The sequence below is a fragment of the Microcebus murinus genome, chromosome 4, assembly GCF_040939455.1.
Source record: "Microcebus murinus isolate Inina chromosome 4, M.murinus_Inina_mat1.0, whole genome shotgun sequence".
NCBI classification, from domain to species: domain Eukaryota; kingdom Metazoa; phylum Chordata; class Mammalia; order Primates; family Cheirogaleidae; genus Microcebus; species Microcebus murinus.
In genome coordinates, this window is record NC_134107.1 from 112,964,962 (window position 1) to 112,979,352 (window position 14,391).

Here is a 14,391-nt window from a genome sequence, read left to right on the forward strand (position 1 = left end):
TCATGAAGCAAGGTGAAAAAATGTTAGCAACTGCTGAGTCCAGGGGAAGGGAAGATGGCAGCTAATGGGACTCTTCTTAATGACTTTTCTATAATTCTGGAGTTTGTATTTTCCATCCTGTGGGATTCCTCCCTCTCCCTCCCACCCTGGAGTTCTCAGGCTCACAGCCCCTCCCGGGCATGCCGAGGGCAGCTGGGGGGCGAGAGGGCAGGGCTTCCTGCAGGTGCTCAGCAGTTCTTATCAGTCACCTTCCCTCCTGGCCTTCTGACTAGCTGGGGCCCTGAAAGCCTGTTAGTGCAGGGTCAGGCTCCCTCCAGGACCCCATAAATTGTCGGGGAGCCCTTCTGGCCCCCAGGGTAATGTGAGAGAGCCAGGTGGCCTGGGAAGATGCAGGCCACCCACAGCCACTCGTCCCACCACTCCAGCGAGCTGTCATCTAGAGCCAGACGCCCACTCTAGATGCGATGTTAGGGCCGGAGAGGAAAGGCTGTGAGCAAATCTCATCACATCAGTGCACTCGTTTTCCTGGCTGACTCAGATGAGATTACAGGAACCTGTTTCTTTACTTTCATTCGTCTTCAGTGCTTCCTCCCTGTCCACCTGAGAGGCTGCCATCTCTGAAATAGAGCCCTGTGCTCTGCACCCCAGCACCCGACAGGGGACGTGGCTGGGCATGGGAGCTGCCCCTCAGCCACCCCGGGGGCCACACAGCACCAGGACCCCTGGAGTCCTTTCCTCAGAAGGTCTCTTGGTGGCCCCGGCAGACAGCAGGACGGGCACCACCACCTGACATGACACAGGGGCTATTTGAGGACAGACTGGAGACTGACATGCCAGGCCTCCTGATTCCCTGATATAAATATTTAGCCGTCTTACATTTGTTCAGACCAAATTAGACATTGATTGGGACAGGTTTAGGCTGGCTCCCTTTTACAGGGACTGGGATCAGGGTGAGGCAGGGGAGAGGCTGGGGAGGGAAGAGGGGCAGGAGGACACAGAGCCATGAGAGAGGAGAGGAAAGGGCGGGACTGCTCTGTGTTCCTGGCCCTGACCCTGTGGCCAGCTGTTCGGGTGCAGCGGTTTGAGTGTCCGTGTCTCTGGAAGGGTGCCCTCAGAGAGTTTTCCAGTGGGGGAGGGGATAGAGGAGGGGCAGGAAAGGACTGGCTGAGAGAGGTGTGAGCAGGGGCTGTCGGGGCTCCAGAGGCCCCTCCACAGAAGGCCTGGCCTTGGGCACCTGAGAACCCAGCCCCACAGCCGTCCTGCCCGCGCCCCGGGGAGAGGGTGGTTGGAGAATCCCTTCTGCCGTCCCCCGCCTCCACGGGAGGGGCGGGCGTGGGGCAGCGGCTGCACAGAGGACCAGGCCAGACAGCACCGCTCTGCCGGAACACGGATGGTATCTCCCAGCCAGCCTGAGCCTGTCCTCTGGGCTCTCCCTCTCTGGCTTCCTCCCCACCGCCAGGTCTGGGAGGAGGGGCGTGGCACCTGGAGCATTGGTTCCAGGCCTGCGGGGCCCCAGCAGTCCTCCTGCTGATGGCCGAGCAGGCCAGGCTGGGCCTCCATGACTTTCACGGTGACGGGCCCTGGAGGGGGAGGGAGAAAGCCCCGTCTTCTCCAGGCCCCCTGAAGAGGAAGGGAACAGGACCTGCCCATCAGAACAGCTCACTTGGGCCCAAGCCCACCCCAGCCCAGCCAGCTCCCTGCCTGGCCACCCCCTGCTCCTGCAACGTGGCCCCTCACTTCGACGGGAGAGACATTGGGGCTGGACACAGGTCCCCAACTGTGTTCCTGGAACTGAATTCATCTGCCTTAGGCAGGGACCGGCCTATTAAGTCTCGTCATTGAATTAAAGTTAGAAATTGCAATGACTCATGAGCAAGTCATAATGGTTTGATGGGAAGCTCCTTAAGCTCTCTGGGAGCTATGGTTTGCTGTGTTGTTAAGCTATAATTGTTATTATTAATCGTGTTCTTAATAATTACTCAATATTAATTCTCGATAACAACCCCACAAGGCCAGTCTAGGTGTGCAGCACGATGCAGAGAAGCGGCCATCTCTAGGGGCAGGCCACCAGGCTGGGGCGAGAGCTGACAGAGGGAGGGGCAGGAGAGAAAGGGGGCGCAGGCGGGCAGCAGGCAGCTGTGGTTCCAGGGGGCGTGCTGCAAGGTAATACTTGGGGAGGCCAAGGGACCACTCCAGCTCTGCAAAGACAAACACCCCAAAAGAGGCTTGAACTGCAGTGGGAGGAACCTGGCTAGGAGGTTTGCGATTTCAGAGAGTGAATGTTGTCTGCAATGGGATTAAACCAGGGAAATCAGAAAACTCTCCTCTCAGGCATCTGTAAGGAAAGCCCCACCTTCACACACATGCACATGCACACACTCACACATGCACAGACACATGTGTGTGTGCATGCACACATGTGCACGCCTGTGGTGCCCCAGCAGGCTGCCAGGTCGCTGGTCCAAGGTGGTGATCACACCCTAGGGCCAAAACCAAACCAAGCCGAAGGCTGCTTGGTTTCCCCTCTGGTGTGATACCAATTGGCTGATGGAAGGGCCTTCCTACCTGCCTCCCCAGACCAAACTTCGGCTGATGGAGCCGCCACCTCTGGCAGAGCAAAGCCAGGGCAGGAGGGCAGAGGCTGGGCGGGAACAAGAGCAAGTGCTGTCCCAGCAGGGACGCTGAAAGGACTTCTGGGACTGCAGGGGCTACATGAGGGGCCCACCCAGGGGATGAGAGGAGTCAGGATAGAGAGCTGAGGAGCCGGCAGAATGGGAATCTCTCTGGGGCCGTCAGGACCACTGGCCTACACCTCTCCTCCTGAGGCAGCCAGCACTCCTGCTCCGTGGGGAGGAGATGGAGGCCCTAGGTCACACTTCTCCTACGGCATCTCGCCTGGTCTACAGACCAAGCTTCCTGGAGCCTCATTTCTGTGCGTGTCTGTGTCTGTGTCTGTGTCTGTGCACATGTATGCATGCATGTGTGGGCGTGTGCCATGTGACCCTGGCCTCCGGTCGCCCAGGACAGGCCCATCGCGCAGCCCAGAGCAGACTGGCCAGGCTGTCTGATGTCCTTGTTTTCTGTGGGATGGATGCACCTGGCTCCAGAGTGGTGGCCTTGCCGTTTGACGACGACACCAGCCCCTTGGGATTCTGTTGCAGGTGGGCCAAGCGGGGCCAGATCATCAGCGAGGCCTCTGGAGAAGTGTATAGGACCACGGTGGACTACACATACTTCTCAGAGCCTGTCTCCTGTGAGGTGACCAATGCCCTGGGCAGCACCAACCTCAGCCGCACGGTTGACGTCTATTGTGAGTACATGATTTGGGAGTCTCCCTGGGTGACCAGGCACCAGGTGGTCTCTGCCTAGGGCTGGAGAAACCCTGGCTAGATTCACTGCACACAAGAGAGCCCTCATACTTCACAAGCTTGCAATGCCTGCCACTTTACACAACACATCCTCTTGTGGTGTTTCATGTTTATTTTGATCCCTATAATGACCTCATGAGATGGCCTCTCAGCTCAGGCCACCGTAACAAACTACATAGACCAGGTGGCTCAGATGACAGAAACAGAGTGCCAGCGTGGGCAGTTCCAGTGAGGGCTCCTTTCCTGGTTTGCAGACAGCCGCCTCCTTGCCATGTCCTAACAAGGAGAGAGAGAGAGGGAGGAAGCTCCCCAGCGTCTCTTCTTTCTCATAAGGCCACTGATCCCATCAGGAGGGCTCCACCCTCATGACCTAATCTCCTCCAAAAGGCCCCACCTCCTAATGCTAGCCCACTGGGGTTAGGTTTCAACAGATGAATTGGGGCGGGCACCAGCCTGCAGTCCTTCATAGGCAGGTGAAGGACTGCCTTCATCCCATACTCTGGATGAGAAGATGGAGACCTGAGAGCACACAGCGAGTAAGCGGCAGAGTGGGAACCGAGTCATCGCCCGTCCACACACTACTCTGCTTTCCTCTGAGGAGACTCACGGGCACGCCCTCCTCACCGGTGGCCTGGCAGGGACCACAGCAGGCAGCCCATTGCCATGGACGAGCTGGCTAGATACATTCAAAATGATAATCCTGAGTTCATGCACTGCCCTTTACAGTTTTAAAAGCACTTTCACAAACTTTTTATCTGACCCTCCCACTCGCCGGACAGCCTCAACAGAAGCACATCGCACACTGCGGGACCACTCTCCCTCTCCCGAGCCGGGTTTCAGGCTCCCCGTGCTCCCTGAGAGGAGCACTCCAAGGCCCGCCTGGCCACAGCTCAGGGTCCCCGGGCCCAAAATCCCACCGCTGCGCCCCTCTGACCAAGGCTTGGTCTGCAGGAGGCTGTGGCTGTGCTGGCAGAAGGTGGAGGTGCCCCGTGCACCCTCCAATGCCTAGCAGAGGAGTGGGCACCAGGACCAGGGCTGTCTGCTCCAGCAGGCTGAGGAGGAGGCCGGAGCCTCTGGACTAGGAGGGCAGCCTAGAGCAGTGGGGGCAGCCCCACCCTCCACTCCCATCCCAGAGCCCCCAGCCCACCTAGGCCACTGCAGGGAGCTGGGCTGGTGCCTGGGGAGGCTGAGGCAGCGGGAACTGACTTGAGGCATGAGAGTCTCAGGCCCAAGATTTCCAAGGCAGGAGGAAGCCCCCCACACACACACACACAGAGATGAGGGCCTTCCGCAGCCTTCCCAACTCAGGTGGGACCAGGACAGAGGGGAGGAGAAGGGACAGCCCTGGTGGTATAATCCAGACAGAAACTGGGCCCAATCGCCGTTGCCAGGGCCTGTGCTCCTACATCCTCGGTAGGCCTGAGAGAGGCTGAGCTTAGGGCAGAGGGTCTCATCCTTTCTCCCAAGTCCCTCTCCTAGACCCCAGGCCCAGCCCGGGAAGAGGACCAAAGTGTAAGGCAGTGGGCTGAAGCGGATCGAGCTGGCACAAGTCCCTGCTGCCCCCTTCCCCTAGTGGGGTAGCAAGGCCAGCAGGGAGGGTCCCTGAGCTCCCTGGCCCACTGGAGCCGGCTCCTCCTTCCTCCCCACCACAGTCGGGCCCCGGATGACCACGGAGCCGCAATCCCTGCTGGTGGACCTGGGCTCTGACGCTGTCTTCAGCTGCGCCTGGGTCGGCAACCCCTCCCTGACCATCGTGTGGATGAAGCGGGGCTCCGGAGTGGTGAGTCCGCAGCACAGGCCCCAGGGCAGAGGCAGGGGAGGGGGGGCAAGAGGGAACCGCCTTGCAGGCCCCTTCTCGCTGTTAGACTGGAGGGTCAGCCTCCAGTGTAAGCCGAAGCGAGGAGGACCCCAGAGAGCAGAGGGAGCCGCGGTGCCCCTGAACGCACTCGGCCCTTATGAAAAGCAGGTGGTCACCAACACCTGGAAAGGTTTTCAACCCCCCGGAATGAAGCTGCCATTTAGCCTTGAGGTTAAGCTGTGCTTTCCCCGACCTGTGTTCCTCCTTCAAAATGCGCATGTTCTTCGGTGCACCTGAGAGTCTGGGGTGTCCTTCCTGTGAGGAGGAACAGGAAGGGCCTTGGGGAGGGAGGCAGGGATAGTCAGGAGAAAACCAGCCTCTGTGTAGTTGTCCCACAAGATGTCACTGTCCCCATATATAGACGAGGAACCTGAGCATCTGAGAAGACAAGTAACTGGCCAAACAGACACAGGTATTCATGGCTGGAGCCAGGATTCAAACTCAGATCAAGCTAACACCAAAGACTGTTTTCTTTTCATTACCCCAAGCTATATACCAAAAAGACACTGAAAAGGACTCAGAAAACACAGGTCAGGGACCCTCAAAGAAGCCTGGCTGTAGGATAATTTCACCCACGGCCATTCCGAGACAGAAGCCACCATAGGTACAGAGAGGTGGTTATTAGCCCCTGAAGGAGGAAGCCCACGAGTCCCCCTCCGGTCACACGTTTCTCCCCACACCCCCATCCCACAGGCTGCACCTGGGAGCCCCACCTACAGCCGCACAGGGTCTCCTCTGTCCAGCCCACAGGGCACTGTCTGTGTCAGGAAACGGCCTGCCTCTCCCCTGCCCACCTGGGTTTCCCCGAGATGCTGGCGACTGCAGCCATCACCCCGGGCCTGCCTCTTGGTATCTGGTTCCCAGAGACAGAGGGAGCCCTCCCTCTACTCTCGGGGTCTGACCCTCCTGACTCTCCCAGGTCCTGAGCAACGAGAAGACCCTGACCCTTAAATCCGTCCGCCAGGAGGATGCCGGCAAGTACGTGTGCCGGGCTGTGGTGCCCCGCGTGGGAGCCGGGGAGCGAGAGGTGATCCTGACTGTCAATGGTAAGACCCCCCCCTGGGGCGGGCCCCTTCTCTTGGCACCAGACATTGCCCCAAATGGGCTGTCGCTGGTTCTGGGTCTTGCTATCACCTCCAACTAGGGATCGACAGCAATTATGTCCACCTCTTGGAGTCCCTGCCAAGTGAGGAGGGGCCTTGGGAGTTTTCTAGTCACCCCCTCCTCCTTTGGTGCCTTTGAAGAGGTCTCAGCCCTAAGAATAGTAGTTGGTGAATTTTATCCTGGCCAGGAAAAAACTGTCAGAGGTCCGTGAGTGGCCAACACAGACCCACGTCTACCATGCCCTCGGCCTGTGGGGATTTAAAGGGGCATCTCTGCAGCACACTCTCCTCGCACGGGGGCCGCTCAGCCAGCAAACTGGTCAGCACACTCTCCTCGCACTGGGGCTGCTCAGCCAGGGACCCCTCTCATCACCTCCATGAGATCAAGTGTCCAGGGGTCCCCTTAAGGGCAGGGCACACGTCTTACTATATATAATAAAAATAATGACGGCAGGAGAGTGTTTTCATGTTGGGAGTTAACAGGTGACTATTACCTGAAACATTGGGGGGGGGTCAGACCAGGCTGGGACGAGGGTGTAGACAACCATTGGGAAGCTGGGACTCAGCTCAGGCCAGACTCAAGAAGCTGCATCCATAGCACCAGGATGAATATTCCGACATGCCTGCCATCTTAACAGGTGCTTGGGCCATGGTCAGAAACCAAAGCTGCTTGTTTGATTCCTGTGCCATTTCCAAAGGTCTCCCTCTGCACCTGATCTCTGTCGTGCCACAGCCCTTTTGGGAGCTCCTATTCCCGCCATAGCCTGCTTCAGATCAAAGCCCCGAGGCTCTGAGCCCCTGCCGGAACTGAGCCACAGACCTATGTCTGCAGGGCTCTGGGTCCTGGCCCCAGAGCAAGGCCCTAGGGTGTCGGGAGCGAGTTCTTGAAATGAGCCCCATGGGCTTCAGCTTTCTTCCTGCCCAGGAAGCCACCCCTGACAGCCTCATCTACTCTCCTCCTTTGCTAGAAAATAAAACCCAGCTTGGTGCCTCCTCAGCCACCCGGCTCTGCTGGCCCCAGCAGCCAGCTCCCCGACAACTATCTCCACTCCTCTCCCCCACCCTAGAGTCACGGCAGCCCCAGAGGGAGGGTGATCCTACTGGACCCCACAGCGTTCGCAGGACACTTGTCTTGGGCAGAGCCCTGACTCAGGAGCCCTCCTGCCTTTCCTGTGCGTGCCCAGGATGCCACCAATAAATTGGCACTGCAGGGCTAAAAATAACAGCATCTGATCTCGCCTCCGTATATCCATGGCAACACAGGCTGCAGCCTTTTCCTTTCAGGCCGGTGTCTGACACTCGGCTCAGCGCGTGGCCCAGTGAAATCAGCCACCCTCCCTGTGGCCAGCTCCACTGTGCTGACCCTGTGGCCAGCTGGGGGGACCCTCACAATCAGAGGTGCCCTCCAGAGACCCCAAGCCTGGAGCTACTGAAGGAGCATCGTGGGCTCGGGGGAAAGGGGGCAGGTGGACGGGAAGCTGACATCTGCTGTCACTGGAGACTCCCAGGCACTTCCAACAGAGATTGAAAGAGGTGACTGGAGGAGAGAATGCCCCTGGGGAACAGGCCAGGGGACATTTCTCTTGGATGGGCGCCACAGCCTGGGCACTGGCACTGGCCCAGGGTTAGTCTGTGCTCTCCAGAGCCCATCTTTCCATCTTCTCCGCCCCCACCCTCCGCACGAGCTTCCCTGGGTTTCTGCCTGCAGCAAAGCAAAGCACCATCCAGGTTCCCAAACACCCTCCTCTTTCTTGGAGCTCAGGGATATGAGGGAGGAAGGGCTCGGCCCACTCTGAAAGGCATCTGAGGGTGGAGGGTCCCCCCACCTGCCTCACCCAGCCCCAAGCCATTTGTCATCCTAAACTCAGTAGACATCACCAGAGTGTCTCCTGGTACCTTTTCTCCTCTTGGCTGAAAGTTACTCATAGAAATGCAAATCTGCTTTAATTAAGGGGGCTAATTAGCAATTATGTTTGCAGCAACTTTGTTTTATTCCCGTCATGATTCTGCCTGTTCTCCTGATCTGGTGCTCCCCTTCCTCGTTACCTGCCATCCAAGCCCCACCCTTACCCAGGGAGTGGAGGGGCGCGACGTTTCCACCCCGCACCCAGCCCTCAACCACCCAGCCCAGCGGACGTGCGCTGAGCCCGGGGCTAACGCGGCTGCCCCTGCCTGCCCTCCCCGCGCCCGCCGGGCGCCACGCGGGGAAGGCGGGGCTGGACCGCAGGCAGACTCCGCCGCCCGGGTGCCCGAGACGGGCGCTCCGTACCCTCCCCCCACGCACGCGGCTGGGCACCGTAGCGTCCGGCTGGCGGGGGCGTCGGGCACTCGCCTGGCCGTCCGGGTGGCACGTGAGGCCGGCGGGGTGCGGGGCTGCCGCGCGACGTCCGCAACGTGCGCACCCGCCAGCAGGCCCGGTCCGCGGGGCGGCAGCGCCGCCTGCTGGGCGCCCGCGGTGGCTGCGCGGGCCAGGCGGAGCTCTGTCCTCCCGCAGCGCCGCCTCTGTGCTCGCGCCCGGTCCTCCTCCTCGCCCGCACCCTCCCAACCCGCACCCCGCCCGGCCCGCCTCCCCGCCTGCACCCTCCCAACCCGCACCCCGCCCGGCCCGCCTCCCCGCCTGCACCCTCCCAACCCGCACCCCGCCCGGCCCGCCTCCCCGCCCGCACCCTCCCAACCCGCACCCCGCCCGGCCCGCCTCCCTGCCCGCCTCCCCGCCTGCACCCTCCCAACCCGCACCCCGCCCGGCCTGCCTCCCTGCCCGCACCCTCCCAACCGGCACTCCGCCCGGCCTGCCTCCCCGCCCGCACCCTCCCAACCCGCACTCCGCCCGGCCTGCCTCCCCGCCCGCACCCTCCCAACCGGCACTCCGCCCGGCCTGCCTCCCCGCCCGCACCCTCCCAACCCGCACCCTGCCCGGCCTGCCTCCCTGCCCGCCTCCCCGCCTGCACCCTCCCAACCCGCACCCTGCCCGGCCTGCCTCCCCGCCTGCACCCTCCCCTCCTGACCTGCACCCCGCCCGCACCCCGCCTAGTCTGCCTTCCTGCCCGCACCCTCCTGACACGCACCCCGCCTGGTCCACCTCCTCGCCTGCACCCTCCCGACCTGCACCCTGCCTGGGCCGCCGCACCCTCCCCGCCCTCAACCTCCTGGTCCGCACCGCGCACAGGCCGCCGCCCCCTCGGGAAGCTTTCCCCAGAGGGAACTGCTCTGTCCCTGGGCGCTCAGGCAGCCCGCCAGCTGTTGCGGTCATCTGAGTCCTGGGATTCTGACTCAGAAGCCACTCGTGAGCCCGGGCAGGCTTACTGCCGAAGGCCACGTCGTCTCTGCGCGCCTGCGGGGCCGCACCCCGCACGCACGCACGTACTAAATGCTCACACTGAGGAACAAACGGAAACGCACCCAGTAGGGCGCCGGCCAGGGGCCTGCCCTCCGGCCTAACGAGCGCTTCTCCCAACAGGCCCCCCCATCATCTCCAGCACCCAGACCCAGCACGCCCTGCACGGCGAGAAAGGCCAGATCAAGTGCTTCATCCGGAGCACACCGCCGCCCGACCGCATCGTGAGTGCGGGGAGGGAGCCGCACCTGCAGGGCGGGCTTCCTCGAGCAGCCCAGGGGCACAGGGCCAGCCAGGGCAGCAGCGGGAAAGAACGGAGGCTTCCCCTCTGTGCTCAAGGCTCAAGGCTGCCTTAGACAGGTCTCGGCCAGAGCGCAGTTGGCCACCCTCCCTCACCTCCCTGAGCCCTCCACGCCTCTTCCAAAATGTTTGTCCTTCTCCCTCCTCTCCTCCAAATGCTGGTGCCTGCAGTGCCACTAAGGCAGCCAAAGAATCACCTTCACTCCCCGCCCCAGGTATTTGCATTTTTTAAAGTGGAGGTCTTGCACCCAAATCCATCAGAAACTGGAGGTATCTCAGGCATGAAAACGAAGAAAAGTGAGCATTTCATAGCACTGGGGGAGGGGGGGTAGGGGGATATTATTTTTAGTAATTCCCAATGCCTAGGACAATCCTGCCAGATTATCTGGGCCCACCCTGCTGGACAGCTCTGTCCTTTGAAGGACAGCAGCGCCAGGGAGGGTGCCGGGAGAGGGCTGAGCCGCCGAGAGCCCGTGTGTGCCCAGGGCAGAGACAGCCAGTCTGTGCAGACTGAACTGCCATCCTTGTGGACAAGATATGAGGGTGTTATTGTGGTCACACTTTCTCAGGCATTTGGTTCATTCATTGTGAAAGAGTCACACAAAACTTACAAGGATTCAGGAATAAAACTAATACATAGGAAACAATACATACATGAATAAAACTAATACACACATAATAAAATTAATACACTCACCTCACTCTTTAATTTTTTAAAAATTATAAATGTAACACATACCTATTGTAAAATATCCCAATGGCCAGGCACAGTGACTTGAGCCAGTAATCCCAGCACTTCAGGAGGCTGAGGTGAGAGGATCGTTTTGAGGCCAGGAATTCGAGACCAGCCTAAGCAATATGGAGAGACCACAACTCTACCAAAAATAGAAAAATTAGCTGGGCTTGGTGGCATGTGCTTGTAGTCCCAACTACTCAGGAAGCTGTGTTAGGAGGATCGCTTGAGCCCAGGAGTTTGAGGTTTCAATGAGCTGTGATGAGGCCACTGCACTCTAGCCTGGGTGACAGAGTGAGACCCTGGCTAAAAAAAAAAAAATCAAATCCCATTCACTCTTGAGCATTTTCACGCCATATTTCTCTTCATAAATATCTGATTCTAGGCCAGTGGGTCTCACTGGCTCCTGGGGATATTGGCAGCATCTGGAGACATTTTGAGTTGTCACAATTGGGGGAGTGGTGCTACTGGCACCTAGTGAGTAGACACCAGGAATGCTGCTAACAGCCCACCGTGCACGGGACAGCCCCCAGCTGAGAATGAGCTGGGCCAGGGTGGCGACGGCGTGGGGTGTGAGAAACCCTGCCGCAGCTCGCCCAGGCCCTGGGAGCACTGCCTGCATCCCCACGGTCCCACGGGCACTGTGGACCAGGCTGTCTGTGGCGCTTAAACACACTGAGCTGATACCATGTGTGTGGAACAAAAACAGTTAAACTAAGATAGATGAGGGCGACCACAAGCACAACACTCATGCTTTCGTAAAGACAAACGAAGTAACCACTCTGGGCTGCTGTCCTACCCAGGCAGCAGCACTGTCCCACGGAGCATCTCCGGGACACCGGGCGCAGGCATGGCCGAGCAACACAGGGGCTCAGATCACTGCCATCAGAGCTCCCTCTTTGCCTGGAAAAATGCTCCAACTGTGGACCTATACTGGGCTCCCTTCTTGGGTGGCTAAGATGGTCCCAACCTCTAGGCATATGTGCACATGTGTACATGCATTTGCAGATTGCATGTCTATGTGCTAGGAGGGGTGTATACATGTAGTGTGTTGTGTGTGTGGTATGTGTGTCGTGTGTGTTCATGTACATGTTTGTGGTGTTTGTACTTGTGTTATGTGTGCATACACACGGTGTGTTGTGTGCATGTCATAGTGTGTGTATTCATGTTTGTAAGGTATATGTACCTGTATATACACATGTTGGTGATGTGTATGGTATGTATGAATGTGCACATGTGTTGTGATGTATGGGTTGTTTGTGCACATGCATGCATGTATGCTTGTGATGTGTGTTAAGTTATGCTGTGTGTGGTATGTGTACATGTATCTGTGGGGTGTCTTGAGTATTGTATGCACATGTATTATGGTGTATGACATGCGTATACATGTCTGTATACATGTTTGTGATATATGGTGTGGTGTGATGTGCATGTGTTTTTATATATGTTTATATGTGTTATGGTATGTTCTCACATGTATGCATTTGTGTGATGTGCTTTGGTGTATGTGGTTTGGTATGAGCATGTGTTGTAATGCATGTTTATGTTTGTTGTAGTGCATATACATGTGTGTATGCATATTTGTGGCATGTGTGCATGCATACCTATGTGTACATGTGTTGGCTATGTATATGATGTGGTGTGTGTGTACATGTATTGTGACATGTATTTGTATGTGTTGCAGTGTGTGTGGCCTGTGTTTGTGGTGTGTGGTGTATGTGTGCACACGCACATTTCTGTGTGCAAACGTTGGTGTGTTGCATTGAGCATGAACTTGAGTCCTGGCTGTGTCCATGTGGAGCAGGGGGGTGGAACCGTGGTCCTGGCCCCCTCTGGTGGGGTCTCCTCCTAATTCTGCACCCCGGCAGGCCTGGTCCTGGAAGGAGAACGTGCTGGAGTCAGGGACATCGGGGCGCTACACAGTGGAGACGATCAGCACCGAGGAGGGCGTCATCTCCACCCTGACCATCAGCAACATCGTGCGAGCCGACTTCCAGACCATCTACAACTGCACCGCCTGGAACAGCTTTGGTTCTGACACGGAGATCATCCGGCTCAAGGAGCAAGGTGAGGGCCGCCAGGGCCTCCAGGGGACTGGCAGGGCCAGCAGGGCCTGGAGGTCAGAGCACCTAGAGCGCCGGCGAGGCTTCGAGGGGGGTCGGGACCAAGAAGGAGTCACGGTGCCCCCCTGGCTGGCAGCACAGCCCTGGACAGGCAGCTGCCTTCCTCAGCCCAGCTCCCCGAGGAATGAAGGGCACTCACCCCCACCAGGAAACGGGGAAGGAAAACTGCTCAGACTGGCCGCCGCCCGCAAGGCAGTGTTTCAGGGAGAGGCGGCCACAGACCAGCCAGGCTGGTTGCCGGGACAGGGGCGAGCTGCACACCAACCTCTGGAGGCCTGGCTTTGTGCACTCCGCCTCGGCCCCCAAAGTGCCCTTAGCAGGGTGTCATACCTGGGCACAGATACACTGGCTTGGAACGTGGGGAACCTGGCCAGCCCCAATTAAGACAACAAGCCAACCCAGTCACCCAGAAGCCCTGCGAGGGCACCCTCGCTAAAGCTAGGGGCAGGGCTTGTCCCTCCCACTCCCTGGTGCGGGGGCTGGGCTCAGGCCACCTGCTGACCCCAGGAGACATAGAGGCCACTGTGCTGCACAGGAGACACCGCCAGAAGGGCAACACTGGGCAGAGGGTGAGAGGGAGGAAGGATGAGGATCAGCCCCAAGCAACCCCATGTGCCCACTGCCTTCGTTCCTGGCAGAGATGCTAAGAACTCCGGGGTCTGCTCAGAGTTCTCAGGCACAGCCTCCAGGACGGGAAGCCCCGGAGGGACACTGAGGCCTGGTTCCAGGGAAGCTCCACATACAGCCAGCAGCCTGGTCCTGAAATGGGATGCAAACCTTGTCCCTTTGCCACCCAGGGTGAAGCCAGGGTGGGCCAGGGATTGCTGCTCAGGCAGGCCCAGGAGGCCTCAGTCCCTGCCCATTTGAGCTGAAGGCCCCCGTCAGGCTGTCAGGCCCTGGCAAGAGATTCTGGCCCTAGGGGTGGTCCCAGCCAGGCCTCTCAGGCCACAGGGCTCGCAGTGATGGCGCCGATGATCAGATTGCACAGCCTCCCCAACACCTCTTCCCTAATGGGCGCGCTGCTTTGCATGATGCTTCGCACATGATTTGCATAATGTCATCCACACATCATCCCAAACCCTCCTGGTCCCCTGTGCCTGCCCTCCATGTCTTCCCCTCGGTGCCCTCACCCCTCCTCAAATGTTCTCACCCCAGCCTCCCACCCCACCCCTCCAAGACGGCTTCTCTCTCTGGTCCCCTGCCCCTCTGGAGTCCCTAAGTCAGTCAGAATGAATTCCAAGTTCAGTTGGGCTAGCCTGGATCTGTTGGGGGTCCCAGAGACATCACTGGGGAGGGAGCTTCTCACCCCAGCCCCCTCCAGATGGCCAGCCCCCTGTCCCACCCAACCCTGGCCAGCCAGGCCCTCGCTGTAGACGCTTGCTTTATTTCCAAACAGGTTCGGAAATGAAGTCGGGAGCCGGGCTGGAAGCAGGTACGAAGGAGACAATGAGAACTGCCCTGGGTGGAGGGAAGGGACTTCTTGGCTAGTGGGGGAGGGGCCCCAAAAGGGGGTAAGGGAGGCCTGTGCAGGCCACTAATTTCTCTGCCCTCCCCCGTCCCAAGGGCTTAGTG

The 14,391-nt window shown here is 59.1% G+C and overlaps 1 protein-coding gene across 2 annotated transcripts in view; it reads left to right on the plus strand.

The window, feature by feature from the left end:
- KIRREL3 (kirre like nephrin family adhesion molecule 3) overlaps window positions 1-14,391 on the plus strand; it is a 582,189-nt gene that overhangs the window by 553,293 nt on the left and 14,505 nt on the right. Inside the window, exons 8-13 of one of the 2 annotated variants that reach the window (XM_012772310.3) lie at window positions 3,162-3,310; window positions 5,021-5,148; window positions 6,146-6,272; window positions 9,787-9,887; window positions 12,565-12,763; window positions 14,216-14,251. In XM_012772310.3, coding sequence (XP_012627764.1) covers window positions 3,162-3,310; window positions 5,021-5,148; window positions 6,146-6,272; window positions 9,787-9,887; window positions 12,565-12,763; window positions 14,216-14,251 — 740 coding nt within the window. The remainder of the gene's footprint in view (window positions 1-3,161; window positions 3,311-5,020; window positions 5,149-6,145; window positions 6,273-9,786; window positions 9,888-12,564; window positions 12,764-14,215; window positions 14,252-14,391) is intronic. The other variant, XM_012772311.3, reaches the window with a different exon arrangement.